At 42.0% G+C, this 27,205-nt stretch overlaps 1 protein-coding gene across 1 annotated transcript in view; it reads right to left on the bottom strand.

Annotated features, from left to right (window-relative positions):
* PELI2 (pellino E3 ubiquitin protein ligase family member 2) overlaps positions 1–25,713 on the bottom strand; it is a 184,336-nt gene extending 158,623 nt beyond the window's left edge. Inside the window, exon 1 of the mRNA XM_035260598.3 lies at positions 25,399–25,713. Coding sequence (XP_035116489.1) covers positions 25,399–25,475 — 77 coding nt within the window. The 5' untranslated portion in view covers positions 25,476–25,713. The remainder of the gene's footprint in view (positions 1–25,398) is intronic.
* Positions 25,714–27,205: the final 1,492 nt, after the last annotated feature.

Raw genomic sequence — 27,205 nt, 5'->3', positions numbered from 1 at the left:
AGTCTCATTAACACATAAGCCAATTCCTTGCAAGAAAGCTTTTTAATATATCTCCTGCTAGTTCCATTTCTCTGGTTGAATCCTCAATGATACAACAGGATTGAACAAAGAAGTAAATAGTAATGAGAAGCAGGTTTTCTCACTGTTTACAAAAAAGTTACAAATAAGGGAAGAGAGAAGGCTAGAATGATTCTTAAGGTGTCAGATTGGAATCAGCAGTAGTACAGTATGAGTATGAGTATACATGCACATAAAAATACATGTATATAGAAATAAATATAGATGTATATACAAGCATAGGCTCATATACACACGTTTTTCCTAGCTCTCCACTGAGAGGGTCTAGGAGCAATGATAATCCAGTAACAATGAGTTCAACTAGCACCCAGATCCTAGCTTCTAAATATCATCCTCCTATAAAAGGAAATAAGGCTCTGTGAAAAAGTGGTTGATTACAGGAGGGACAGGGAAAATAAGAGGTGACCCTGAAATATCATATGGTGCCAAAAATCAAGGAAGTGCCCAATGGGGATTGTCACAAGGACACGGAAGCCAACCTGCTGGAACTCACAATGGCCAAAGCTGGAACAGTTTGAGCAAAAAAGTACATAATAACTACTTCCTTGGATTACAACCATAGAAAAAAATGAATATCCAAAACTCCATTTTGATATTTAAAAACTGAATAAATATTCAAATGGAGAAGAAGGGACAGATCTTTCTAAGGGAAGAATTCTAATTAACATAAAAGAAATGAAGGAAATATAAAATCACCATTAGGTAAACATCACAGAAATAACTTGCAGGCAAAATCTACCGATGGATGCTAAAAATCAGTCGGTGAAAGTCTAACGAAAACATGAAAATTCATCTCCATATGTCTCCCCCAAGACATGTATCAATTACAAAGGTAACTACAGAGGAAAAATAAGCAGACATCAGCATCACTAAGTGATCAACGTTAAACATTTCATCATGTATTGTAGACAGTGTATCCTGCTGTGATACACTAACAACACGGGACTTCTGTGGACTTCTCAACAAAACTGGATAGCCTCAGCCTAACCACAAGAACACATTAGACTAACCCAAATGGAGAGGCAGTCTACAAAATAACCGACCAGTATTCAACAAAAGAGTCACAGTCATGAAAGACTAAGGTTAGAAGTAAAGAGACACTGGACTGTCTGTGAGATGTGAGATACTGGACTGGATTATCTGACAGAAAAAAAGGAATTGGGGAAAAACTGGTGAAACTACAGATCATGTAAGATCCGTAATTTCAGCACTAATATTGTACCATTGTTAATTTCCAAGTTCCATAATTTTTCCATGGACATGAAAACTGATATTAGAAGAAGCATGAAGGATATGGGAACTCTCTGTACTAGCTGAACAATTTTTACAGAAGACCAAATTTAAAAGCAAAGAAAAAAGCTGTAGTTTAAAAAGATCTAAATCTGGTCCTATAATTTTTTAAACTTTAAAAAAAATAGGGCAGTAGTTTTTTCTTTTTTTCACCTTTTTTATTTGAAACATGAAGGCTATGTACTCCTATTTGTATTAAAAATAAGTATTATAAATAGCAACCTTTAGCGCTTTTTAAAAAAAGTATGCCATAACCTCATCCTCTTCATTTAAAATGAAAAGAATCTGAACTGGCCTGGAAGGAAAAAAAAAAAAAAATCAAACTGAGAATTTTGTAAAGGACAAATGTACATGTAATTATGTGTAAATATGCATGCAAAGAGAAGGGTATGGAAAATTGATTCATTCATTCCTTGTTTAATAAATTTCTACTAAGCTCCCACAATATTCTAGGCGCCTGCCAGGATACTACTATGATGTAGTCCCCACACTGCTCATGGAGCTCATCACTACTTCTAAGTATTAAAGTCCTAACTCTGACAACTTAGCAACTGTGACACATCCAGGGCTGAGTCACTGGTAAATGGGAGCCTAATGGCTCAGTGGGAGTTTCCTCTCACAGCCCACCATATTCTCAGACAATGCAGTGGGTAGGAGCAAGCCTCCACTTAGAGATAACAGAATTCAAGAAGTAACATGTCTCAATTCTGCTCAACAGATTTCTAAATGAGTAATATATTTGTTGCCTATTTACTTGAAAACTTGAGTTTGCTTTAATGTTAAAGGGTGAGCCAAAATCTTACAGGTGAAGCAGAGATCAGTGTTGGTATCCAAAGTTATGAGCCCACAGTGACCTCTTATTTCAAAGGGGGATAGGTAGACTCAAATCACAGTAAATTAGAGATCACCACTAATGATAGAACTCTCTAGAATTGGAAAAGATCAGAACTACACTGATGTGGTACTGAACAGCCACATGCAACACCCTTTGCATTTGTTTAAGCTTATCAAGGCCTTTGTAAAACACTAGAGAGCATTTTCCTTGTCATGAAATATTAGTAATTCAAATCCAGGAACAGGGTCTGATATGGTTTGCCTCTGTGTCCCCACCCAAATCTCACCCTGAACTGTAATAATCCCCATACATTAAGGGCTGGACCAGGTTGAGGTGACTGAATCATGGGGTGGTTTCTCCCATGCCGTTCTCATGATAGTGAGTATCATGAGACCTCATGGTTTTTAGGTGTCTGGCATTTCCTCTGCTTGCCTCACTCTCTCTCCTGCTGCCCTGTGAAGAGGTGCCTTCTGCCATGATTGTAAGTTTCCTGAGGCCTCCCCAGCCATGAGAAACTGTGAGTCAATTAAACCTCTTTTCTTTATAAATTACCCAGTCTCGGATATTTCTTCATAGCCGCGTGAGAACAAACTAATATGTGGTCTACAAAATAAATTATCTCCTAAAAACTGTGAGGCAAATTCCACCTCAGAAAAAACCTAATAGGCCAAAGAGGAAAAGATGTTTATTTGCCTAACTGGCTATTCACGTGGCAGCCGGTCTTGCCTTGCCAATCCTGATGACCCTCCTGACAAAAGCTGTAAGGGCGCAAGAGCACATATACAAGATTCTGGTCTGATATCTCTTCCTACCCTTAATTTTCCCTGATCCATACACACAGTGAACAGAAAAGCACCTGGAAAATGTTAAGCATTTTCATTATGAATCAGTCACTTTGTCTTAAGTTGACCAAAACAAGTTTTACTTTCATTTATGCAAGGGAATCCCAGACTCCCCAAGAAACTGTTCAGCACTGTGAACAGCCATCCCTCCCTGATGGTCCAAACCTTACCCTTAGCCATTGGGTTCTAACCCAACCAGACACGACGACTATTTTTATACTCCTGAACTAATGCTCTCCTCAGCTGACAGGACAACTGAACAATAGAGTACCCAGGGGAAAAGGACAGAAATCAATGTTCAGCTGCTATGTCAGCAACCCCATGCCCAGGCCAGCAAACCCGCGAGCTTCACGCGTCTTTCCCATTCTCTTAGCCTTCCCTCCTGAACTGTGGGATGAACAGCGATGCTGCTCCCATGATACCAACTCACCCCCACAACTTGCCCATTAGATCCCATGGGCACTAGTTCCTGCATCATCAATTTTCCCATCTTTTGGTTAAACCAAAATTTCAAACTGAAAACACTATTAAGTCCTTGGCATAAAGTTAAAAACTAAAAATACTTTAAAGTCTTCAATATTCTTTTTCCCTGCTGTTATTCCATAAGGAGAAGTTGACAAACATCCTCCTAAAGAGGCATATGATCCTACTGAGGACTGTATTGCATCTGCAGATAACTCTAATATAGGTATTCTTGACTTGGAAACTTTCAAAAACTTGTTTTCAAAACAGGAGTCATTTTCAAAGGTTTGCTTAAATATAACGTCCTTCTCTTTTTAGACATCACTGTAAAGGCAAAATAAAACTTAAGGAGACATTATTATTGTACCTACTATTACGCAACTACTTTGAAAAATTAGATTAATTTGCACCTAACAAGAATATATCCAAATGGCTTTCACTTAAAATGACCATTGGTATGGTTTTAATTCACTTTATATGAGTAAGTACAATGGGGTAGAAGGAGTTTGCTTGTGTTTGGGGAGGAGGAGGTGGTTATTAACTATTCTTTACAAGTCCTGACGATATTAATGAGAGGTATCTATCAGTTCTGTAAAATTACAAACCTTTCAGACATAAGAGCACTCAACTGAAGCACCCAGGTCTAAATTATACATGTTTCAGTCATGATGCATGATTTAGCTATGATCAACAGAGCTGCATTTCCATTTCGTTCAGACATGTGCTAAGATGTTAACTATGGAGGAAAAAGAGAAGGGGGATCAAGAAAGGTCCATTTTCAGAATTAATCAATCATAATTTCTGATGAAAGCCAGTTTTAACAGCAATGAACTGCCCTACAAATGACAAATCTCAAATACTAAAATCTCACCTTATTTTTTAGTAAAGAAGCTGGTTTGCACCATCCCTTCCAAAGAAAGGAGCTGAATTCTACCCACTAGAAAGACTTTTGAATTGGGAGTGATGCACGGCATGATTATTGTGAGTACTTCTCCTGGCCCGGTTCTTCTTTCCTCTGTGCTGGTACAGTCTCACTAGGTAGCAGAATCATCTTTTTAGAAAATTACCTTTAAAAAAATTAAGTTTGCAACATAGAAAATCAGAAGAAGGTGTGTGTGGTGATGAAATAAGCTGAAACATAAAAGGCAGTAAAAATTTTAAACAAGACCTTCAGGTACTTGACAAAAGTAAATCTAAAAATTTTTTTTAATGAACCAATATTTAAAATGTACCCAAAGAAGAAGAAGAATGAAACAGAAAGTTAACAATAATAAAGGAGCAACAAATGAATGGGGGGAAGTTAGTCAATAAGTAATGAACTGTAATAGCGCAACAAAAAAACTATAGGGTACTTTCCTTAGGAAATAAGCAACTGCATAGCACATACAGAAAAACCAATCAATTTTCATAGTTTCATAACTAGCCTAAGACAACTAAATCATGAAATTTCCAAGCACAAAGAAAACCTACTGTTTTTCAATCCTACTGTATTCAGCAGCCCACAAGGTCTCTCTCCTCCCCCATCCTCTCCCTACTCCATCACCTCCCTTGGCCCATCTGTCTTCCTTTTCTTTCTCCCCTTCCATCTCCACCCCCAGCCAGCACCAAACCAGGAAAGTGATTGGGTATGTAATGCCCCATCATTTACAGTGTGGGAGAAGCAAGTCGCATTGTTAGATAATTAAGAATTCTGTGGCTTACCCAGTGAGACCCTCTACCCAGCTGTCCCTGCAATTCTGAAAACCCCTCTAGTCCCCTGTCAGGATGGACCAGCTTGAATCACATGTAAACCCCCATTCTTTCCCATTGCCTTCCCACATGTTCATCAACTTTGTCAGCAGGAAAGAGGTAAAAGTCAGGCTGTGAAAGGCACCTGAGAAAACAAACAAACCAACACCAGAGGAGCAATCACTGTTTCAACCTGAAATGAACGTTTCCATAATCACACTATTGAGACTGCACACAAGCTGAATGAATGAATGACAGATATTACCAGACTGACAGTATGTGAAACTGATGTGCCCTCTATATATTTTAATTGTGCCATAAGTCAGTGATAGTCTGAAACAGAATAAATGCTAAGACAGGCTTGGTGGATAAAACCTTTAAAATTTTAATATTCTATTATTAGTCACACATCACTAATAGCAGATCTGACTTTTTCTTAAGTGTACTAAACAGGATATTTTACGAAGTTACTAAAGTAACAACAATCATATGCCATTAAGCAGCTGTCATTTCATAGTCTAATAAAAGCAGACATTGTAGAACATAACTCATGAATACTTTTCAGTCTTTGAATGAAAAAAAGAACCACAGAATCACCTGTACTTTGATTAAAAAGTTGCCGTGGACTCCCATGAGAGAAAATACTCAAATCCTGAAAAATGCATTTTTGAATCCATGGTCAGACTCTAACTCCAATTGTATGGTGCTTTGTGTCAAAATCTATGTAGAAATGCACCATCTGTTTTGAGATGCAGCACTTTTTGCCAAATACACGTACAGTTTGCAAAGAATACTCCTGAAATGACTTTTACCTCCTTATGAAAAATGACTAAACAAAATAGCCAGTTCTTGGAGAAAGCAAATTTCTGAGCCTTCTAATACTCGGGTGAACACCTGACAGACACAGGCTGGTGCAGTGAGAGCAGGCTGGGGAGAAGCAAGGCATGTGGCCTGGCTGACCCATATCACAGAGCATCTCAGCACACAAAGCAGCCTCCGCCACGGATACAGAGGCAGCAAAGGCAGCAGCCACAAGACTGCCCAAGGGAAATGTGCACCTTAGAGCTTCCCATAACTTCATAGGTACAGAAGAGATGTCAGGCAAGGAACCACAGTTCAGGGCAGGCGAGCTCATCCCAACCTCAAACTGAAATATCCGACATCAACTAATAGCTGTACGAGAATGATCCAAGCACTACTTTTAAATGTTTCTGAATTCTCTGCAACGATCAATCTGTTTTCATCTCCCTAAAGAACATCAGCAATTTAAATAAATTCAGAACACTTTAATTTAAAATCTTAAATCCAACAGCCTCAAATGTGATCACACGTTCAGTTTTGCGTTTTAAACAACCGATGGTCAAATCAGAGCTCCACACTCTATGGGTCAATACCCTAGAAGGGGGAAACCATGTACTTCTCTCCATTGCTCCTTTCTATATGCATTAGACTCATCTTCAGCAGAAGAATCAAACTTAAGACATTCAAATCAGCAATATTCTGGAGGTGATAAGGAACCAGGGTCAAAGTACCCTCAAGGGAACCTGGAAAAAAGTCTGCTGTTCTGGCAATGGGACAGGATCCTATGACCCACTAAGCTCTAGGTAGCATAGGGTTTCATTATTTTCCTCCACTTTAATCCAGAGGCAGAGCAATGGCATGTTATGTGGTCCAAAAAGCTCATTTTTTTCTGTTACTCATTCCAATGACTGAGAAAGACATTTCTCAAATTCGAAGCGAAAAATTCATCTTACTATGCACACTTAACAGCCTTTCTAAAAAGCAAAAAAGGTTACAATGGGCTTGTGTTAATGATGAGACATAAAACTTTCTGAAAGAGGTTACAAATCCCATCTTTAACTCCTAGCTGTAAACTTGACACTGTTGTTACCTCTTCTGCAGTACAGATTTCTACTGGGTAGGTGAAAATTCATTTTGTCTAGGTAACACCCAAGCAAACCTGTCCAGTCAATGTAAGACTAGACACTAGCCAGGCATAACACTGTCACCTCTAACTAGAAGGCAAGGAAGTGTGAAGTAGTTTTTCAAAAAGCTGAGAAACAGACTAATTCTATATTGGTGGGTTTTTTCCACAAGACTCCTAGAAGAAGCTGCCAAAGACAAACTGCCAAGGTCTACCTGGAAAGCAATGATCTCAGAGTGCACAACTACAAGAAGAAGAAGAAAAGGGAGAGAAAGAGGAGGGATGGTGGAAGGGAAGGAGAAAGAGGAAAACAAAGACACATTCAACTTTAGAGGGAAACCCTTGGCAGAAGCCCCATATAAATTCTGGGCTTTATGCATCAGTTAAAACCCTTGGCACTCAATAAGTTACACTAATAAATTACATCAGAGGATGTAACAATTTCCAAGGTCAGTGGGCTGAAGTAGCCAATTATTACTTTTATTCTTATTTAAACAAAAGGCATCCCTCTAACTAAACAGCTCTGGAGAATGATATATCACATATGACATCTCCGGCTTTGCTTTCTGGTCCCAGTTCTCCTCAGTTGAAACCCTGATTTAATCTCATTTACAACAGCCCAATGCATTACAAGAAAGTGCTAGTTTAAAAGGTTAAAAATATAATCTGACAGTTAGCAGTGATACTTCTAAATTACAGGCACTGGAGATGCACCAAGTAAACCTATGTATTTTGTTGCCATGTTATCTAAATCCAGAACCTCCAGGTATGACTAGAGCCACTGTGGACCTCAACACTCTACCACGCCCCCTTGAAAATACTCAAAAACTCACATATGCAGAGTCTAGGTGAACCGGTGGAACACTGGATGACAGAATGCCTTCCTTACAATCTGTCCTTTCAGAGAGCTAAACATTCTTTAAGAATAAAATGTAAAAATGGGATTTTCAGAGAATTCTCTTGAGTCCCAGTTTTTTATGTCTTTTAAATCTACAGTGTTATTCAATGATCACTAATGTTCAGAAAGATCAATGAGGTAAGCCTCATCCATCAAAGAAAGATGCAAGCAGACTACATATGTTGTGTTACAAAAAGCAGAATCACAAACTGTAATTTTAAAAAAAAATCCTCTACAAAGATTTCTGCTTAATCATCAGTTAACCTAAAACTTCCACAGTCCATAAGCATGCCAGTTCTGAAGCATTCGAGTTAACAGAGGTCTTTACTACATAAAGCCAAGGTTGTTAACCACTCCGTTAAGTTTTCTTAGCAAGCAAAATATACAGCATATTATACCGTTAGTCTTGGTCTTTTTTTTTTTTCCTCCCAGTTACTTTTGGTCCAGAAGAAACAACAGTTCCAGATTTTGAAATATAGTCTATCAGAAAAATAAAGGCTGTTTTCCATTTAATAATAGTCACCATGTATAGCGGATACATTTATAACAGAAAGCCAAAAGATGTCAGCTCTTGGAGAAATCTCACTTTAGAGAGATCTTCAACAATAAATTGATTCATCAACCACCAACATGCCCTCAAAATCTCTGAGCTACCATCCTTGAGGATTATTTCTCAGAGAAAATACCTGCAATTTCTGGATCATTTTTTATTGAGAGCATGTACCCGTTACATACCAGAGAGAAAATTTACAAGGCAAAAAATAATAGGCCAGATACTCACCACAAGACAGTCTCTTATTATAATCCAATCAAAACTAAATGAACGAATTCATTAAGCCACTTCACAGAGCCACAATGCACAAATCATTTGGACTACAGCTTACTCCCAAGGTTTGCGCACACACACTGAGCAGCAGACCTCTCCCTTCTTCTTGCTGGCCCTACAAGTGGCAGCACACATGCTCACGGAACCAGATTTTAGTCTGTGTATCTTTCACACTTATACTACAGCTCTGGGGTTGCAGAGACACCATCACTAAGACCAAGAACTTTAATTCAGAATAATTTACACCACCACACTGCTCTCCACTGGACATGTAATTTTAAAAAATATTACATTTCCCTTTTTATTTGTTATAAATCCTATCAGTAAGTTGAATTTTAGAAATTTCAATATTCATTATGGTCCCTACAAAAACTAGATTAGGAATGGAGAAAGGAGATGAATATTCATTTCAGAATTCTATGAACCGAAGGCAGTGCGGGAAACTGAATTGGGGGATGGTGTAATAAAAGAAAAACAGAGAAGAAAGATGCTTATGTTTTCCTGCTGTACTCAACTCTTTCCAGCAAAAAGAAATAGTTTAATGACAAGTTTACTGGTTCTTCAAAATGATTTTTTTTTTAAAGAAGAAGAAAAAAATAAACTGAAGTTGGTTTTCACGGTATCACTCCAACTGTCTTGCCTCAAATACAACAAACTGCACTGGACACAGGAGCAGGGCGGAGGAAAAAAGTCAACAAATACCAAGTATTTTTGTAGGGACATAAAAAAGAATACATCAAAATTGGCTGAATAGCAAATGTCACATATAGATTATAAGCACAAAGTTCTCTAAGAATCAAAGAAAAGGAGTTGAAAAGTAGAAAATGCAGAGTAGAAACACAAATACAAGCATACAAATGCAAAAGCCAGATGTGATAACTATCAGGAAAAAATAATAGAATATTTATCTGTGACTTCAGAACGAAAAGATAAGAAACCAGTGCAACTAATTTTGAGTAAAAATAAAGCTTTATCATTGTCAAAATATGTTTCAGTTTGTTGATTTTTCTGGGGAGACTTTAATACTACATACTAAGAAAGATTATTTAAAGCAAAAAGCTGAAATTACTGTCAGCTTAAGGCCACATCTCTGTACTTAGGACTGTAACCCTTTCTCTTTCCTAAAGTTTAGAAGGAAAATTTAAAATTTATCACCATCTCACTTTAGGACAAGATAGTCAATTGTCAATGAGTACTTATTATATTTATGCACTGAAGAATTTTACAATCTATCTTACCTTGGAAGACACAAACAGGAGAATACTTTTAGGAAGATAATTCAAGAACTATAAATAAAATAAGCACCCATTTTAAAGTAAATAATACATTCTTTAAAACTACAGGAGGGTACAGAAAAAAGGAGGAAGAAGACATCCTTATAAGAATGTTCATATTTCCGATCCATTCTGACCCGCTACCTAGTGCTATATACTACACCAGGTACTGGGACAGATGACAGCAGAGTGAGCCCAGGCCCTGCCCTGACGTGGCCCTTGAAGGAGAGGACATTTACAAGGCACAAAAGACTCACTAGAAATCCTTGCTCCTGACTGGATGGAAAAGGGGGAGGAGTCAAGAAGGCCATCAAGCTGGAAGTGACACCTGGGCTAAATCCTAACAGTTGAGCAGGCTGTGTAACAGGCAGAGGAAGTTGCATGTGCCAAAGCACAGAAGATGAAGAAAAAGAAGAAAGTTACATGAATATGTAACGAGGGTGGGGGAAAGGCCTCAAGGACAGAAAATAGGATCCTGAGCTCACCTGGGAAGGACGTGTGTAAAATGTAGTGTCCTTTCCTCTAAGAACCTAACGGACTTATTTTCATAAGCCATGCCCTTGGCATACATGCTGGGTCTTTCAGAGATCTTCTAAAGATCTCGGAGGACAGAAGCCTGTTTCTCCTCCTCCCACATACTTGTTAAAACATATAGACACTTTCGAAATCACATGGCAATTCCTGATGCTGCCCCTCAACCTGCCCAAAAAAGCAGACTTGTGTTCACCTATTAACACAAACCTCGCTCTGATAAAGAAAAAATATATTTGGCTTATTTTAAATGATTTTTACCATTAATCAATCAAATTCTCTAAAAATGAAAGTCAGTTAGCTAACACTTTAAAAAGAAGCACACATGCTATGTATAAAATGAGGTATATATAAATATGTATATGGACATATAACTAGTAGTGAATGTGCAAAAAAATGAAAATAATATTAGCATCATGGATTAAAGAAAAATGAAGATTTTTCCAAAATGTGGAAAAATTTTTCTTCTTCCAAAAGTTTCATTAATACATTTTATGTATCCATTTAGTATACAGCCTTTTAAATTAGTACCATATTACCTCGATATAAATGGCCTGTCTTAAGAAAAAAATCCCATTTACAAATTTTTTACTGAAGAAAGCTAAATGATTTGCATTAATGATTACTGTTCACATCCAAAAGTTGTAAGAATCAATGACACATAACTTAAAACTGGCTTAACCTAGGGGAAACTGGGGTGAAATTATTTCACAAGCAAAACTGAAAAGGGTGTGATTTATGGTAACCAACATGGTGAGTGTTCAAGTAGATAAAAAGACCCAATTAGATCAGAGAAACATTCACTTAAACTGAGCTGAAAGGGCGACAGAAAGCCCTTCTCCTGAGGGAGCTGAGCTCTATTGTCTGGATTTGATAATGGAGGTAACAGGAAAAACAGGGGCAGGCACTCTCTGACCCTTTCCATGGGCCTGGAGGAGATGAACAGAACACGAACATAAGCAGGCCACCAAGCCATCAAGCAGCGGGCGGGGGTGGCTCCAGCAGGGCTGTCCACCTACACAGCTGTCCACCCCACAACAGGAGTCCCATGGAGCAGTCTCCAGCATTTCACTGTCATCATCGCAACTTCGGACCTTAATGTAAAACATCATGTTATATCCTCCTGATCTCTATCAAAAGTTATTATGGACGATGATCAAAAGTTATTATGGCCTTAGGGCAGGGACTCCAGTCTTGCAAAGTCCTGATAAAAGCCTAAGCATCATCAGGACTTTGCAAGACTGGAGTCCCTGTCTTTAGAATCTGAGACCTGGATTCAAATTCCGGAACTTCAAAATCCTTTACTGACTGTTCAGAGCTATACAAGTCATTCAGTGTCTGGGCACCAGCGGTATCACCTCCTCCAGGCATGCTGTAAAGGAGCACATGGTATGTGGAAGGAGCCTAGACCCCTTTATAAGCCTCTCACACTGGGAAAGAGACTCCAAGTTCAATTTACTAATTTATCATTAGTAAACTGCATAGGAGCAAGGAAAATTCAGTGAGGGGTAATGCCTCTGCTCAGACCTCCTCACTACCTGCAAAGATAGAAGCAACTTTCTCCTAAACTTGGACAATTAAAGAGCTTGCTTTCTTGCTTACTTACTTACTTACTTACTTATTTATTTGAGACAGGGTCTCACTCTGTCGCCCAGGATGGAGTGCGGTGGAGTGACAGTTTTATTTTTTAAACAACACCAAGTCTGTATGCTTTATTATCCTGGACAAGATTTCCAAGTAATAAACCCCAAATATGAGCTTTGACTAAGGTAAGTAAGGAGTGGGAAGAAGAGGAAACAAATTACTAAGGTGATGAAGATTTGCACCTTTTCCATCTGGGTAAAAAGTGAGCTGTGTTGCCTTTTAATACTCAAAATAGAAGTGTACAGGCAGACTACCATGATAAGACAATAATTCAACTGAAGGGCATTCTGGTGCATGTAAACTACTCAGGTTTCACCCTTGTGTCGCTAATTACATTAGCAGAACCTGATGATTGAATTACTTCCCTGCAGAGCTTCCAGGTCTCTGGTTTTTCCTATATAACATCTAATACCGCTTATCAAGATGCTGTATTTGTCCTTTGGTATTTTACCAATTGGTATCTTAAGATGCCTGCTTGCTCAGAATGTTTTTCAGAAACTCTGGGTCATATGTGCCTCAACACCTATGTAACCAAAAAGGCTTAACTGCTCTCACAGGAAGGTTGAAACTATACAGTGTAAAGCTATGCCAGCTCTCAGAAGGGTCTAAGTCAACTGAATTTCATCAAAGCCTTAGAGCTGGCATCTGGTCTAAGTTAACACTCACAATAAGCAAATAAAAGTCACTTTTCCTAGACTACTGTTGGACTATGCTTTTTGGATTAGCTAAACCAAGTGTCAGGGCTGGAACAAGTTATAGCAAGTACTGTTAGTGAGGAGATAGGAGCTATACAGTCTTTTCCCTCAGTCAATCCTAACAGGAAGATCAAAAGACAAGAAAGGAAAAATCAGCGTAACAGTGACGTCAGTCCCAGGCAAAGGCAGACCTTTATTAGAGAGGAAAAGCACTTGAAGCCCCTTTTCAAACTATAAACAAAATACAAATTCTAGTCTAAATGACCAACAACAGCAACAAAAGCAAAAAGATTTCAAGGGTACATGCCACAGCTAATAAGGTTAGAGAGCTTTTCTGGAAGGAGGAAGCAAATGGATCGTCTTAAAAACTCGAGAAATGAACTTTGAATTATTGTGGATGATAAAAGCAGGTTTTCCTGCCTTAACTCAATATCCAATTCATATTGAAGCATCAATTCAATATGAAATATAATGATATATATTATGATATATTCAGAAAAATAGAGCAGATATGAGGATTCATTTTTATTTCCTCATAAACATACATTTGATTTTCTGAAAACATACTAGCAGCACAACACTTAGGTAAGTGAAACAGGTATGTGGGCAACTTCCCAAGAAAACTAAATGTAAGTTGTAAACACAAGAAAAAAGCATTTAACCTTACTAGTAACTTCTTTGAATGAATGAAGTTTAACGTCACTACGTTTAATGAGAATAACCAGTATGGCAAGGATTTGGTTTAAAAATAAAATAAAAACATACAAAACTGCTTTGGAACACACACAGTAAAGGCAGGACTGAACAACTTCGGGTCACAAGGGCCTAGGTTCGAATCAGCACTCTGTCACATGTGGCCCTGCACAGGCTTCTCAAGCATCATGACTCAGTTTCATCTATAAAATGATGAGTGAGGGTACCTACCTCCCTTGGTAAACATTTAAAGAGGCCACACACTGAGCAGCACTTTACAAAGGACCCAGCTAAGAATCGGCACTCAATAAAAGGCAGATATCATCAGGGCTCAGGAGCCAGCCCTCTGGGGACCTCCCCCAGGGAGCCGGAAGAACCAGGCCACTAAGTAGCAAGAGTCTAGCCAGAATTTCCTCATCTCCGCAGGAAAAGGAAAAAAACCTCAGATCTCGATGCTTCCTCTTTAAGAACAATTTTTAACTGCAGGTTCTGGCCAGGAACCTCCAGGTCAATTCAAAAGGGAGTAGTGGTGCACCCTGAGAAATGGCAACAGTCGAGATGGGAACACAACCAGGCCAAGCAAGGCAGCCCCTGAGTGATCCAAGACCCCCACCTACAGCAAACACAAGGCCAGAAATCTGCTCTGCTCTTTTCTCCAGCAATGGGATCAATTACACCCTCAGAGAGGCTGGTCTGGGGGCAAAATGCCAGTCCCACCTGCCCCACATGACTGCTGCCACAACTCAGCAAGAGACAGCCAAGACCCCAAGGCAGAGGGACAAGCCCATCCCTGCTTGAAACAACAGCCTGGAGAAAGAGCAGCCCATTCTGCCTTCTGAGGGCGATCCCTTAGCTGGTGGGCACACACTGCATCCTCAGACGCAGGGAAAGAGTATGGGGCTATGGCAGACAACACACTCGGGACCCCATCCCTAGGGCCTCCAGGGAAAGCAAGGCTCCGGAAAACAGTTGTCTGAATGGGTAACAGGAAAGAGGTCTTGGATCGCTAACTGCTCTGCCAGTGGGGTTTAACCCAAACACATTCACTGGTTCCAGCACAAGTTTCAAAAGCAAACAACTAACTGAGTGTCCAAATGATTCAATGGATCGCTGTTACTCCACCTCACTGTCACCATCACACAGGAGGAGGCTACACCCAATGTGAACAACTGTTCTTTGGCAGGGGAAGTGAGACAAACTAGGAGGGAAATGAACTGCAAAAGAGAAACAAGCCTATTTGGAGATTTCAAGCAAGACTGGGTCCTAAGGATTAGTTCATTAACCTAACTCAGAGGGAGTAACAGTCTGGAATAATGCCTAGAAACGTGAGCAGGGCTTTCCCCTCCCAGAGGCCTCAGTCTTCATTGGGCCCAGGTCCTTCCTTTCAAGTCTCTCTCATCACACTGGCCCTTTCACCCCTTTGATTACAGAGGCGCTGGATATTTCTCAGCCTCTCAGCCCCTCAGCCTCTCTATATGCCTTAAGGCACTCTGCTCTGCCCTTGCTAGACCTTGGCTAACTCTCCCTTCCCATCTCTGCTGACACGGAATCCCTCCCTCCCACAAAAACCTGCCCTCCCCCAGAAACAAATTTTGTCCCCTACTGCACATGAAACCCTGTACTTCTCCTTGACAGCACCTTGCCAGGTTTGCTTAAAGTGCTTCCTTCCTGGTGGACTGTATGCTCCATGAAGGCAGGGACCACTCGGACATTACCTACTATAACACTAGCCCAAGTAATACCCCGACCTGTCTTTCCAACTTCACCTCCCTCCCTCCAAGTACTTCAGCCTCCAGTCAAACCCCCACAAGGTTCCAAAATCATCACAGCTCTATAAAAACCCAGGTCACCCCTCCAGGCTCTGCTAGAGGCCACCTGCCCCAGGAAATCCTTCCCAATCTCCCAGCAAGACACATGCCTCTCACCTTCACCCTGGTGGAAAGAGTCGAGCATGAGAGCCATAAGGACCTATCTTCTGATCAGATTCCCACTAACTAGGGGAGTGAGCATGAACAAGTCACTAAGCTGCAGCTTCATTGCCCAAATAATAAAATCGAACTCCCGGGAAGAATAGCAGAACCTGGCACACACTATGCCCAGAGCTCTCACCTACCACCCCTCTACACCCTAATTAATGACGTGTTGCTAAGTTGTCTATCTTGCCCTTAGACTGTGTATCCCTGGCGGTGGGGCAGTGGGAGCATTTCCTTGTGTAGGCTCCACCACCCCGAATCCTCTGAAATGAAATCAGCCTCATCTAGTAGCAACAACAACAGCATCACCTAACACAAACTGAGTGGTGAGTGTTTGGTGTGTATGTTTAAATAGTGCTTAATTCCTAGTATGTACATGGAATCCCACTTTTTTCCTTCAACTTAAAGTTCAGGGGTACATATGCAGGATCAATGAATCCCATATTTAATTAAATATAACCAGGCAGAACACACAAGCAAGAAAATGTATACATATACACATGTACCTCAAAGTTCTTAGTGTAATTTTAAGCTTTAAAAACTACAAAATTATAAAAGCTACAAACTTAACATCATTTGGAAGTTCAATCATTTCAACTTCTTTTACATTCAGTTGATCAATTTTGAATCTAAAAGTTTTGATTTTACATTTTTCAGTCCCTCTCATCAGAAGTGAAAAATGCTAAACTTCCCCAAACAGAATTTAGGGAAATTTCAAAAGTTACATTCACTTTAGACACCAGAAGAATGTTTTTATTTTCTTTCTATGGTAACGTGCTCAATCTGGAAGCAGTACCGGTAGCTGACGCGCCTTAGCTCTCTCCACCCTGAGTACTGTGCAGGTGGCTGGCAGCAGTGGCTGCTGTCACATTTTGTCTCTCTTTTGTAGAGAGTACGCTGGCCTACCCCCAAACTGCACCACACAAGAGCACTCCTCTGCCTTGGCTTGCTTCTCACCAGTACAGAACTGTTCTCCATGGTGTGGAGGAGAAGTAAAGTATTTTAGGAACTGTACTTACTACCTTCTTACTGCCGGCAGTCACAGACAGGTACAACCAATATAAATGAGCTCTTCATCCTGTCCTTTAACCACCGAATGCAGTGTTAAAACATTCTTTTGGTCCCTCCGCCATCCTGTACCCGCAGAATGCTAGTACAGATTACCTTACCTACTCAAATCTTTGTTAGTTCTGTTATTTCATGTCAGGTGACCTTTAAAAGCTTGAAAATCTGTGTCATGCATTAGCTCTCCTAGGTGAAAGCTGCTTATGTTTCAGTCTACCAGAAGCATGGTTCTCAGCAAGCTAGGCTATTCTCCAACTGCCATGCTCTCAACAAATTTCAGGAGATAATATTGATTACAGAGATTAACAAATGCAAAAAGACTTGCAGATGACTTACATATGATAAAGTTATTCCAAAAATGCTTTTGTTAGCTAAGATTTTCAAACCATATAGTACTTAGTGTTTGGAATAACTCATCCAAAAGGCTGAAATTGTGCTCACTAGAATGATCGATAACCTGAGGAGGCAAACAACTCAACAAAAACTTAATGAATTTATTTCCTATCAATCTTGTCAGGTTGCATCCTGAGTTCTATCCAGAGCATGTAATGAAATTACCCGAGCCATAATGTAATCTTACATATTACATCAAGGATCTAGTCACCATAATTGTTTGCGATCTGGTGTGAAAGCACACTCCTTTGTGTCTATGATCCTTCTGCAGGAAGGGCCTTCCCCAATGCAATCAATCAATCACCAATCAATCAATCAGTCCAGAAAAGCCTAATCGCTCACCTATCACCAGTTCTGGTTATAATTAGTGTTCTATAATCATGGAGCAGGAAGCACAAGATGGGAAAGGATGGGGGGGGGGCACCGAGGTCTTCCAAGGCACTTGGTAATCATGATCAGCCATTTTATACGAAAAGCCTAGAAGCCAAACACAACAACTGCTCGCTTTGATTAAATTCTGTTAAGATAGTACTAATAAGAAGCGAAGTACAAAGCTTGAATAATGATTTCTTATCCTAAAAACAGATTCTGTATGAGCAGAAAAGCATAGATAAGCAGAGTGAAGTGTCTGAGAGTGAGAAGCATTATGTGGATGGCTGGAAAGAAAACCTCAATCGAGAATGACTCGCAATAGCCTTAAACCTGCTGCTGAAAATGCCCCTGATGCATATTTATTAGGTCTGTCGTCCAAGAGGCTTGTATGCCACAGTATTTCCAGCATCATTAACAGGCATTAATGACCACAGCCTTTCAACGCCACTGTGGCGCACTGCAATGCAGCTCTGAGCAGCTGGTGGAATCAGAACAGATGGCCTGCTTCCCTTCAAGGCAGGACTTTCTGCAGGTGACAACATGACTGCTAGGTGACTGACAAAAAGAAAAACAAACAAAAGTTGAAACTGGAATATCTAATGTCAGTCAAGCACATGTTTCGTTTCTCAGAAAAACTTTGACTTGGACCCTAAAGGTTGATAGGATTGTTTACAAAACTGCAATTGTGCTACAGAAGCAGAGTGCTCCTTCCAAGTCAAGAAACATTCAATGAGCCCTGGCCACATCTCCATATAGGGTGGCACACTAGGGTGTGTCACAGAAACCCATTTCTCCAAGAGGCTCAGCAAGTGCCTAACATGCACCAGAAAGGTAAGCCCAGCACTCCAAGAGAGGTGGAAGTCAGGGTTCCTACTCTCAAGGGGCAATATGCTCTGGTGGAAATGAAATGTCCCCTCTCGGCACCTGCCAAGGACAGAGGGCAGAGCCGTGTTTTTGTCCAGGGTTGCTTAACTATCTGTCCTTACACTTGTTTACACTTCTATTTTCCCTACAGTAAACTGCTTACTTTGCCTCCTTAACAACAGAATACTTGGAATCTTCTGATTGTAAAAGTAGAACCCACTTAAGGTGGCTTAAACAGGAAAAAAGTAAATAAAAATGGAAAGAAGTGGGGACTCTCCAAGGAAACAGGATTATTTTCCCAGAAGCTTTCCGGATTATCCTGCCCAAAAGGGTCCTTTGCTACCTTACTCCTAGCATTTTACCCTGCCAATTCACCCACCCCTGCCCATCCAATGGCTCTCTTCCTTCTTATCCTGCTTTAGTTTCCTCGTAGCATTTCTGAAATTCCATTTTTTATCTACTCATTTGATGGCTCACCTCTCCCAACAAAAGATAAACTGAAAGCAGGCAGGAAGGGAAGTTGCCTGTCTTGTTTGCTGGTATAGCCCAGGGCTGGGAGTAGTGCTGGTCCTCAGTCAATATTTTGAGTCACTGAAGGAATGGTCAATCATGTGAAACTAGGTCTCAAGAGATACCGGGACCAGGAACTAGAAGCAAGATGGCTGCCCTCTAGCTCACATTCCATTCTCTCTTTGCCTTGCTGGGTTCCAGCCTCAGTTTCTCCTTCTAACTCCACTGTGCCTTCTTTGCAGAGAGCTTTCTTCACTCCCATCTCACACTGGAAAACCCTGCAAAAGTTTTCTGTAACCTTAGGCTAAAGTCCAAAACTCTTCCAATATCTTATAAGCCCTTCGTGATCATCCCCCCATTATCACCCCTCACATTATTTCATTCAATCATTCTTTTCTAGCCAGAGAGAGTATTTCTCTGTTCCTCAAAGTAGTTGCATGTGCTCATCTCTAAGTTGTACAATACTCCGAATCTTCTTCAGAAAGCACTCGTTCCCTCTGACCTCCAACCTGGTCATCCCCTCCTCATCCTGTAGCCCTTAAGGCTAAGGGACCCTGCTAACTCATCCACCATCCCAATCCCAGCCTTCTGGTCTCCAAGCTAGGCTGTCAGCACTGCTGCAGCAGCAGGGACCACGACTGTCTTGTTCACCTGTGCATCCCTTAGTGCAATGTACAGCACCTGACAAGTGGCAGATGCTCAAATATTTGGGGAATAAATAAACGAACCATGTATCAGTAATGGTTATTCATGAAGGGGCTGGGACAAGAATAAGACAGCAGCTCACCAGGACATTGAACGTGTCTGCCTTGTCCTAGCTGTATTCCTCATGCCTGGAAGAATAGACAGCCAATAAATATTTGCTGAATGAACACATTCCTGGCTCGCCTGATAGAACTCCACCCATTTCTCTCCCACTTGAGAAAACGTATCAGAGCTCAAGAGGGTGAAAAATGGCATTATTAACAGAACATCTCTGAATCATTTGAAAGATCCACACTTTATTACTTGTCATAAATTACTGGCCACATACCCTCAAGACTGATCATCACCTGTGAGGTAGTTTAGACAGTGGTTGAGAACAGCTGATTTAGAAAAAGCTAAAAAAAAAAAAAAAAGGAAGCACTTTCGGCTCTTATTATTTTATTTTCCAGAAGATGAAGGTGACAACAAGCTTAGTAAGAACTAAAAACTGAATTATTCTAATCTTTACTTTTCTTTTTATAAAATAGATTTCTGCACACCCCAAGAAAAACCTTTAATTAGACCAAAGACATTATAAATTCCTTTTCACAGTTAATTCCCTCCCATACCAACGAGGTCTACCAAGTTGCTGTTGTCTTGATTCAAAAGCCGACTTACAACCCCACATAGTACTTTCAGGAAGGCCACACTGCAAGCCCGGCACAGCAGATACAAAACCAGTGCTCCAATGTGACAATACTGGTCTCCCTCAAATAGAGCAATGGCTATTTTGTTTTGTTTTAGTCTCTTGTACGTAAGTATTTTATCTTTTCAATAAAATGTTTGGTAAAATTACTAAACCTGAATCAAGCCTGTTTTACTTTTATGTATATACAGCATCCCCAAATATTCATCACATGAAGAAACACAACCAGAAATGAAAAGCCCTAATGAAGGTTTCAGTCGTGGTGTGTTAAAGAGAGAAACAAATCTGAGAAAGCCAGACTAGAAACCACACAGCAAAACAGCCACATATTCCAAACAAGGCTAAAGTTAGTACAGGAAAATATAGCAACCCAAAGCCAGTAACACCATAACCCTTAACAGCCTACAGAATTAGACACTCCATCCACATAAACAGATCACCCCACATGCTGAGTGACAGGAAAGATTTTGTTTTATAAATTTTTTTTTTAAAGTTCAAGGGCCTTTTAGTCTATAAAAGATACTAATGTCTGATGTCTTTGGGCCCAAATTAGAGTAGAGGATGAGAAAAGGAAAAGTGTTAGGGTGTATTTGAAGGCTTCTTATGGCCACCAAAGGGTGGAGTTGTCAAGGCAAAGTGCCAAGGTTACAGCAAGAACAAAAAGCATATAGAAATGGGGATCTGCTAAAGAGAAAACAAAACCATTCGCTCCACAAGCTACTATAGTCCTCTTTGTCCTACCTAACAGGACACTGCATCATCCAAAAGAAATGAGGCAGGAACCTACCTACTTCCTCTTGCAGAGCCTAATCAATTTCTACTAATATACTTCATTTTTCAGTCATGTTTATAAATTTTCATTTGTAGAGGTTTTTACTCTCTTTTTGTGCCAAGAATCCCTTTGACAGTCTGATGAAGCCTACTGAGCCCTTCTCGGACCCATGTTTTTAAACATATAAAACACAAAGGATTACAACTGGAATCAGTTACACTTAATCATCAAAATAGTCTTAAATTGCAATACATATGTGCACTTCTGTTTTAAGGCATTAAATAACAAAATCTAGAAGCAAATCTTTTTGTTGCCTACACTGATAATTGAGTGTAAATGCTAAATTGCAGTTTGAATATCATGAAAATAAAGACATATTTTCCCCCATCCAAGTTCAAGAACTTTCCAAATTCCATCTGTAGACCCCAGGTTAAGAACCCTTGGTTGAGAGAACCAATAAAAATACATTTCATGAAGCATCCAAAGGAAAAAAAATAAAAGTCTTGCGAAATGCATTATCCATTCAACTGTGAGGTGAGAGGAACTAAGAGAGTAAGCAATATTTTTCCAAAAACCACGATGGGCCATTAGTCAACAAGAGAGCTACATGCTTCAAATTGAATCCAGAAAGGATGCTTTGAGGAACTGACAGCACTGCTGGAATCTGTCTTAAAGTGGAGAAAGGGTGAAGTGGGAGTACAGCCACCCAGATCAGCCCAGATCAACTATGAACTCAAACAACCCTCTTTCCTTCCGGGAGCCTGTTTCTTCATGAACAAAATACAAGTGCTAAACGTGTACCATGACTCTTAGGCCTTCTTTTTTATTTTTTAATCATACTTTTAAGTTCTGGAGTACACATGCAGAATGTGCAGGTTTGTTACACAGGTATACACGTGCCATGGTGGTTTGCTGCGCCCATCAACCCATCATCTATATTAGGTATTTCTCCTAATGTTATCCAGCCCTAAATTGTTTTCATGAGGTCATCTCCTCTTTATGCTAGTTATTTCAGTCTATTTAGCTAAATTTCAAAACATCACTCTCCTTCTTAAACTTGGAACATAAAGTTTTACCCAATTTAAATGCTCTCATGGGTAACCTCACACGAGTGAGTCTAATAGATGTATATCATCACAACTTTTTTAAACATTCTGTTTTTACAAACATCTCCTTCATAAAAAACAACCAAAGCATTGGTCTTTGCTGCTATTAAAACAACTGTCAGGGAACTTAGATTATGTAACTACTTATCTTCCGCATCTGAGCCACTGAACAGAACAACTGAGCACAGACCAGGAAGGGCTCCTGAAGGCTACCTAATCCAAAGACATTTTGCAACTGATAAAGAAATAGAGAGGAGGAGGAACTAAGCCAAAGTCACAGAGCCAGTCAGCAAGACAGCAGGGCTTATGCAGGTCACCCACCTGTGAATGCATATTCTTCCCACTACACCAAACTGCCCCTCAAATCCTGAGCCACTTCCCTAACCTTAAAACATCTGCAAGTTTAAAAATAGCAAAAAGACCTGCTGGGTAGACCAGTCATTTTTTTCTACCTTTGGTTAAGTAATGGGCACAACAAAGAATTGTGGCTATATCAACTGGCTGGAATCACAAAATTATGAAATTCCACTAAACTGCCCAGAAAGTGATGAGCTCACTAAGATCCTAGCTATGTAGAAATATCTTAATAATACCGTGTAACAGATGGAAAGATACAGAAGCATTTATATAAGGATATAGACATCTAACAGCTCTTCATTCTGCTCTCTAGGATTTCCTAGTAATATTTTACTATGACATTCAAGAGAGAACAAAAAGGTCACACAACCATTAAAAAGAAAAGAAAAAGCTCTGTATTTGACAAGCAAAAGCTTATATGAATATCAAGTATTAGGCATCTTTAGATCTCAGGAATCATCTTACTATTCAGAAAATCTTGAAATTTTCTGTTTTCCAATATTAATATCCCAGAGGACATAAAGATAATATCATAAAGGTGATATTAATTCTATGTGAATGTTATTGTTGTTTTAAGATTGAAGTACACGGTCTCAAGTCCTAAGGGTGGAATATGAATAAGGTTCTTTAAAAAATCTATCAAGTCACTCTTTCACCTGCACTCTTCAATGTGTTCAACATTGCTAAAGAGTCAGAAACCTACTCTCAAAAAAAGAAAACCACCACAATTCAAGTATTCAAAAGCCAGACTAGCATCCTCTACTCACATTTCACATCCTCAGAGAGAACTTCTCTGACCTTCCAGAAGAAAAAAGTAATACTCACCTAAGCAGTCAGTCTCCAAGTCTATCAACTCCTCTTTAGAACTTGGCTACACCTGAAATCGTCACTTATTACTCATCTAGTTGCATGTTTCTGTTTATGCCTGCCATTCCACACTAATATGAAAGCTCCCTGTTCTCACTGCATCAGCAATGCCTCAACAGCACAAACACAGAGTAGATACACAAATGACAGCTGAGTGTCTTGCCCACTAAGTGCCAACTATGCCATACTTCGGTCTCCTGGAAAAGCATTAGCAAAGGGCAGAGCATATGCAACTCCAACGTGATTTCCACAAGCTCCTGTGGAATAAGACTATGATACCACGACAATCCAGTGTTTAAATCCTTTCCGTGGCTTCGGAATGCCCTGCACTTCCAGCTATGAACACAAAACCTCTCCCGGCCCTCTCACTGCTTTTCTGAAACATCTCAACCATGATTTCCTCTAAAGGAAATAATGAAATAAAGTCCTGGCTGACGTTAATCTTCTGCGTCAAGTTCACAGTGTTAAACATACTTTGAAGGCAGCCACACAAACAAAACCAAACTCCACAAAATTAGGTTGGGCTGAAGTTACATAAGACAGACTAAACTGTGGCTTTTCTACTGTCATTCCTCCTGCCTTCCAAGGAACCCTGAGATTTGTCTCTGAAGTGCAGTGAAGATGCAGGTTAGAAAAACACTTATCTGCAAACAGCTTCAAAATAGGTAATGGGATTTCCAATACCACCCCACTTAATGCACTAGCAACAAAGTCAGGAAGACTGGGAGGCTTTGAGCTGCGCGGGGTCTGGAATTTTCTCTTAAAAACTCCTCTCTTTAAAATTATTTTTAAGTCAGCACTGACTTCAAGGCACTCACTTATCAAAACACGTTTTGCAAAGTTCCGAGTCCTCCCACAGTCATGAGTCCTCATCTGTGTGCTAAGCCTACCTATCAGCGCCCAGGATGTTCTGAATACAGGTCTTTTAACGCAGGAGGACAAAAGCGCGGGTTTCCAGGAGCGACACATCCAAAGGGAAAAAAATAATCCTTTCTTCAACACTAAACCCAAGTTGCTCGTTCCCTCCTACCCAGTTTCCTGCACTTCCCCCCTCCTCTTCCCCTTTCACTGCCCACTTTACCCAGCTTTAATCCCGCGAAGCCTCTCTCCTGGCTTATTAAGGGTAAACAATAGAAATGTCACAAGGAAACTCAGCAAGTAGATGAAGTCTCTAATTGCTGCCGTTTAACGATTGTACATAATTACTATCTTCAAAATGCGGCTTTCACCAGCGGAGAGGGAGCCGAGGCGTGCGAGGCTGGCGAGCTCCTCGCCGCCGGGAGGGCATCGGCGAAGCCGGGGGGATGCGGCCCGCGCCCGGGTGCCAGGCCCCGAGCAGCCGCATCCTGGCCCCTCCCCTCCAGGCACTCCGGCAGGGAGAAACGGAGGGCCCGCCGGCTGGCCCGGGTCACACACAGTTCACCGCCCTCAGGCTACCGCGGCCAGCCGAACAATTTGCAGAGCGCAGCCGGGAATCCCACAACCCGCGGCGGCCCAAGCTCACGGAGCCGCGCTCGGAGTTCGGAGGCGCGGTAGCCACGGTCCGCGAGGGAGGTGGGAAGACCGGGCTCCGGGCCGGCCGGCTTCTCGGCTTCGGGAAGCGACCCTGCGAAGTGCCTGCGACGGCTGCGCCTCACCCCGGGTCCTTGCCCGCTCTCCCCAGCCCGGACGCGGAGCGCGGGAAGTGGAGCCCCTGCCCGCCCCCGCCACGGTACGGCCGCGGACCGGGTGCTCGGCGCTGCCCGGGGTCGCCCGAGTCCCGGCCACCACTTCCCCCGCCGCGTCCTCCCCGCGGACAGTGCAGCCCGGCACCCGCCGCAGCGCCCCGAGCGCGCGCCGAAGGGGGGCATCCCACCCCCGCGCCGCCGTCCGGGCCCTGCGAGCCGCTCCCGCCGACCCGAGCGCCCCAGCGGTCCCCGGATAGCGCCGAGCCACCCGCCAGCCCCGCTCAAGGATGCAGGCGCTCCCCGCCCGCCCCCCTGCCTGGGACCAGGGACCCCAGGACTCACCCCAGCACCACCAGCTCCCCGTATTTCACTGGCTCCTTGTTGGGGGCGCAATGCTCCTCCTGGCCAGGGGAAAACATGGAGCCCCGCTCGGCCGCGGACGCCGCCGCCTCCGCCGCGATCCCCGCCGAGTCCGCGCCGCCGCTACAATCCCATCCCGAGAACGGGGTGAGCGCGCCGGGGAAGGGCACCGCGGCAAAGGGGGCGCGGGGCGGCCAGTCCCGCGGCTGCTCCGTCTTGGCTGCGCGGCTGCCCCGCCTGACTTCCCGGAGCTCCGCGCGCCGCGGCCGCCCGGAGTCAGAGCCGGCAACAAATGGGACCAGGCAGCAGGGGGACCTGCCCGCGCCGAGCTCCGCCGCCGAAGCCCCGCGGGAGGGAGGGAAGGGAAGGAGGAGGGAGGCGGCGCACGAGGGGCGGGGGCCGCGCGGGGGAGGCGGGGGCCGGAGCGCGGGCAGGTGGGAGCCGCCCCGCCCCACGTGGAGCCAGTCGCCCGCCCCGGGCCCGCGGGGCCCCCCTCCCCTGGCGCGTGGGGCCGCCCGCGCCCACTCCCCGCCCCCCTCAGCCCGGCGGAGGCTTGGCCCCCGTGTTATGTAAACATAGAGTAAAAGGGAAAGGAAGTTCTTAAAGGAGCAGCTCTATTTTTTTTTCCTCACTTCCTTCCCCAAACTTAGAACGCGGGGTCCTCAGCCCTCGCCGCCGGCCTCTTGAGCCGCGAAGGCCCGCGGGAGATACTGGAAGCGAGCGGCCGCGGGTCCCAAGCCAGCGTTTTCCCGGCTGGAGTTCGACGGGATTAACTTCCTCTCCCGGTAGAAGAGCGCTTTCTCGATGTCGCTGGTTCCCGGCTCTCGTCTGGAAGTGTCGCACACACCCACCTGAGTGCCTCCCCTTCCAGAACCAAATCCTTTGAAGCAGGAAGGCGTCTAGGAAATTAGAGGGTTTTGCCAGTTGGTGCTGGAGCAGAGGACGTTTCGAAGGCGCTTGGAGTACCCCACCGTTGCAACGAATGTAGCTGCCCCAGGTCGTCGTCAGCAGAGCTCCACATGGCTTTGGGGGTGGAAGAGTTGTTTTTTAATCCTCACTCCATTCACTTTCCCTGTGCCTTCTTTCAGTCCCCTAAGACGTTTAAGGGGAAATTGCCTGGGTGGATTTTTTAGTGAATATAAATGTTCCTTTATGACCATGATTTAATCAATGCACTGTTTGCTTTCTGTTCTTTTTAAACTAGTTATTGTTATGGCTTTAAAATACTGTAGACTGTAATAGTTTTACTGACTGCTGTTTTTCATCATACAGGATTTTACTGTTCTAACATGTATTAAGCACTCATAATGTGCCGGAAACACTACATGTTACGGAGAATCACTGCCTCTCAGACTGTTAAATATTTAAGGAAATAAATGCTGCAAAAGCTACCATATGTATAGTGACTGGTTGGCTATGACCCGAAGTGAAGAGCTAGAAAAAATGATAATTGCATCTGTAACCGTGCTTTCCGCTGTGCTGCACCCCTTGTGTAACATTCTCTGACAGGTTATTACGGTAGTGACATGATGTTTCTGGTAATTTTACTTCAGTTAGGGACTGATTTTTTTAAATTGAGACTTTAGAAATAAATTATTCCAAAGTAACTAAAGCCACACCATTGGTAAGCCAAAAATAAACGTTATTAAACAATTATTTCTGCTACCTATAGAAATTCTGTATTTCAAATGAAAATTAGCTATTCTGTACGTTACATATTCTCTGTATTTTTTATATGTTAAAAAAAATCTATTACAGTTTTAGCCAGCACTCCTTCACTAAAGGGATA

The sequence above is a fragment of the Callithrix jacchus genome, chromosome 8 (assembly GCF_049354715.1).
Source record: "Callithrix jacchus isolate 240 chromosome 8, calJac240_pri, whole genome shotgun sequence".
Classification (NCBI taxonomy): domain Eukaryota; kingdom Metazoa; phylum Chordata; class Mammalia; order Primates; family Cebidae; genus Callithrix; species Callithrix jacchus.
Note: the sequence above shows the minus strand (reverse complement) of the source record. Positions and strands in the feature narration are given on the sequence as shown.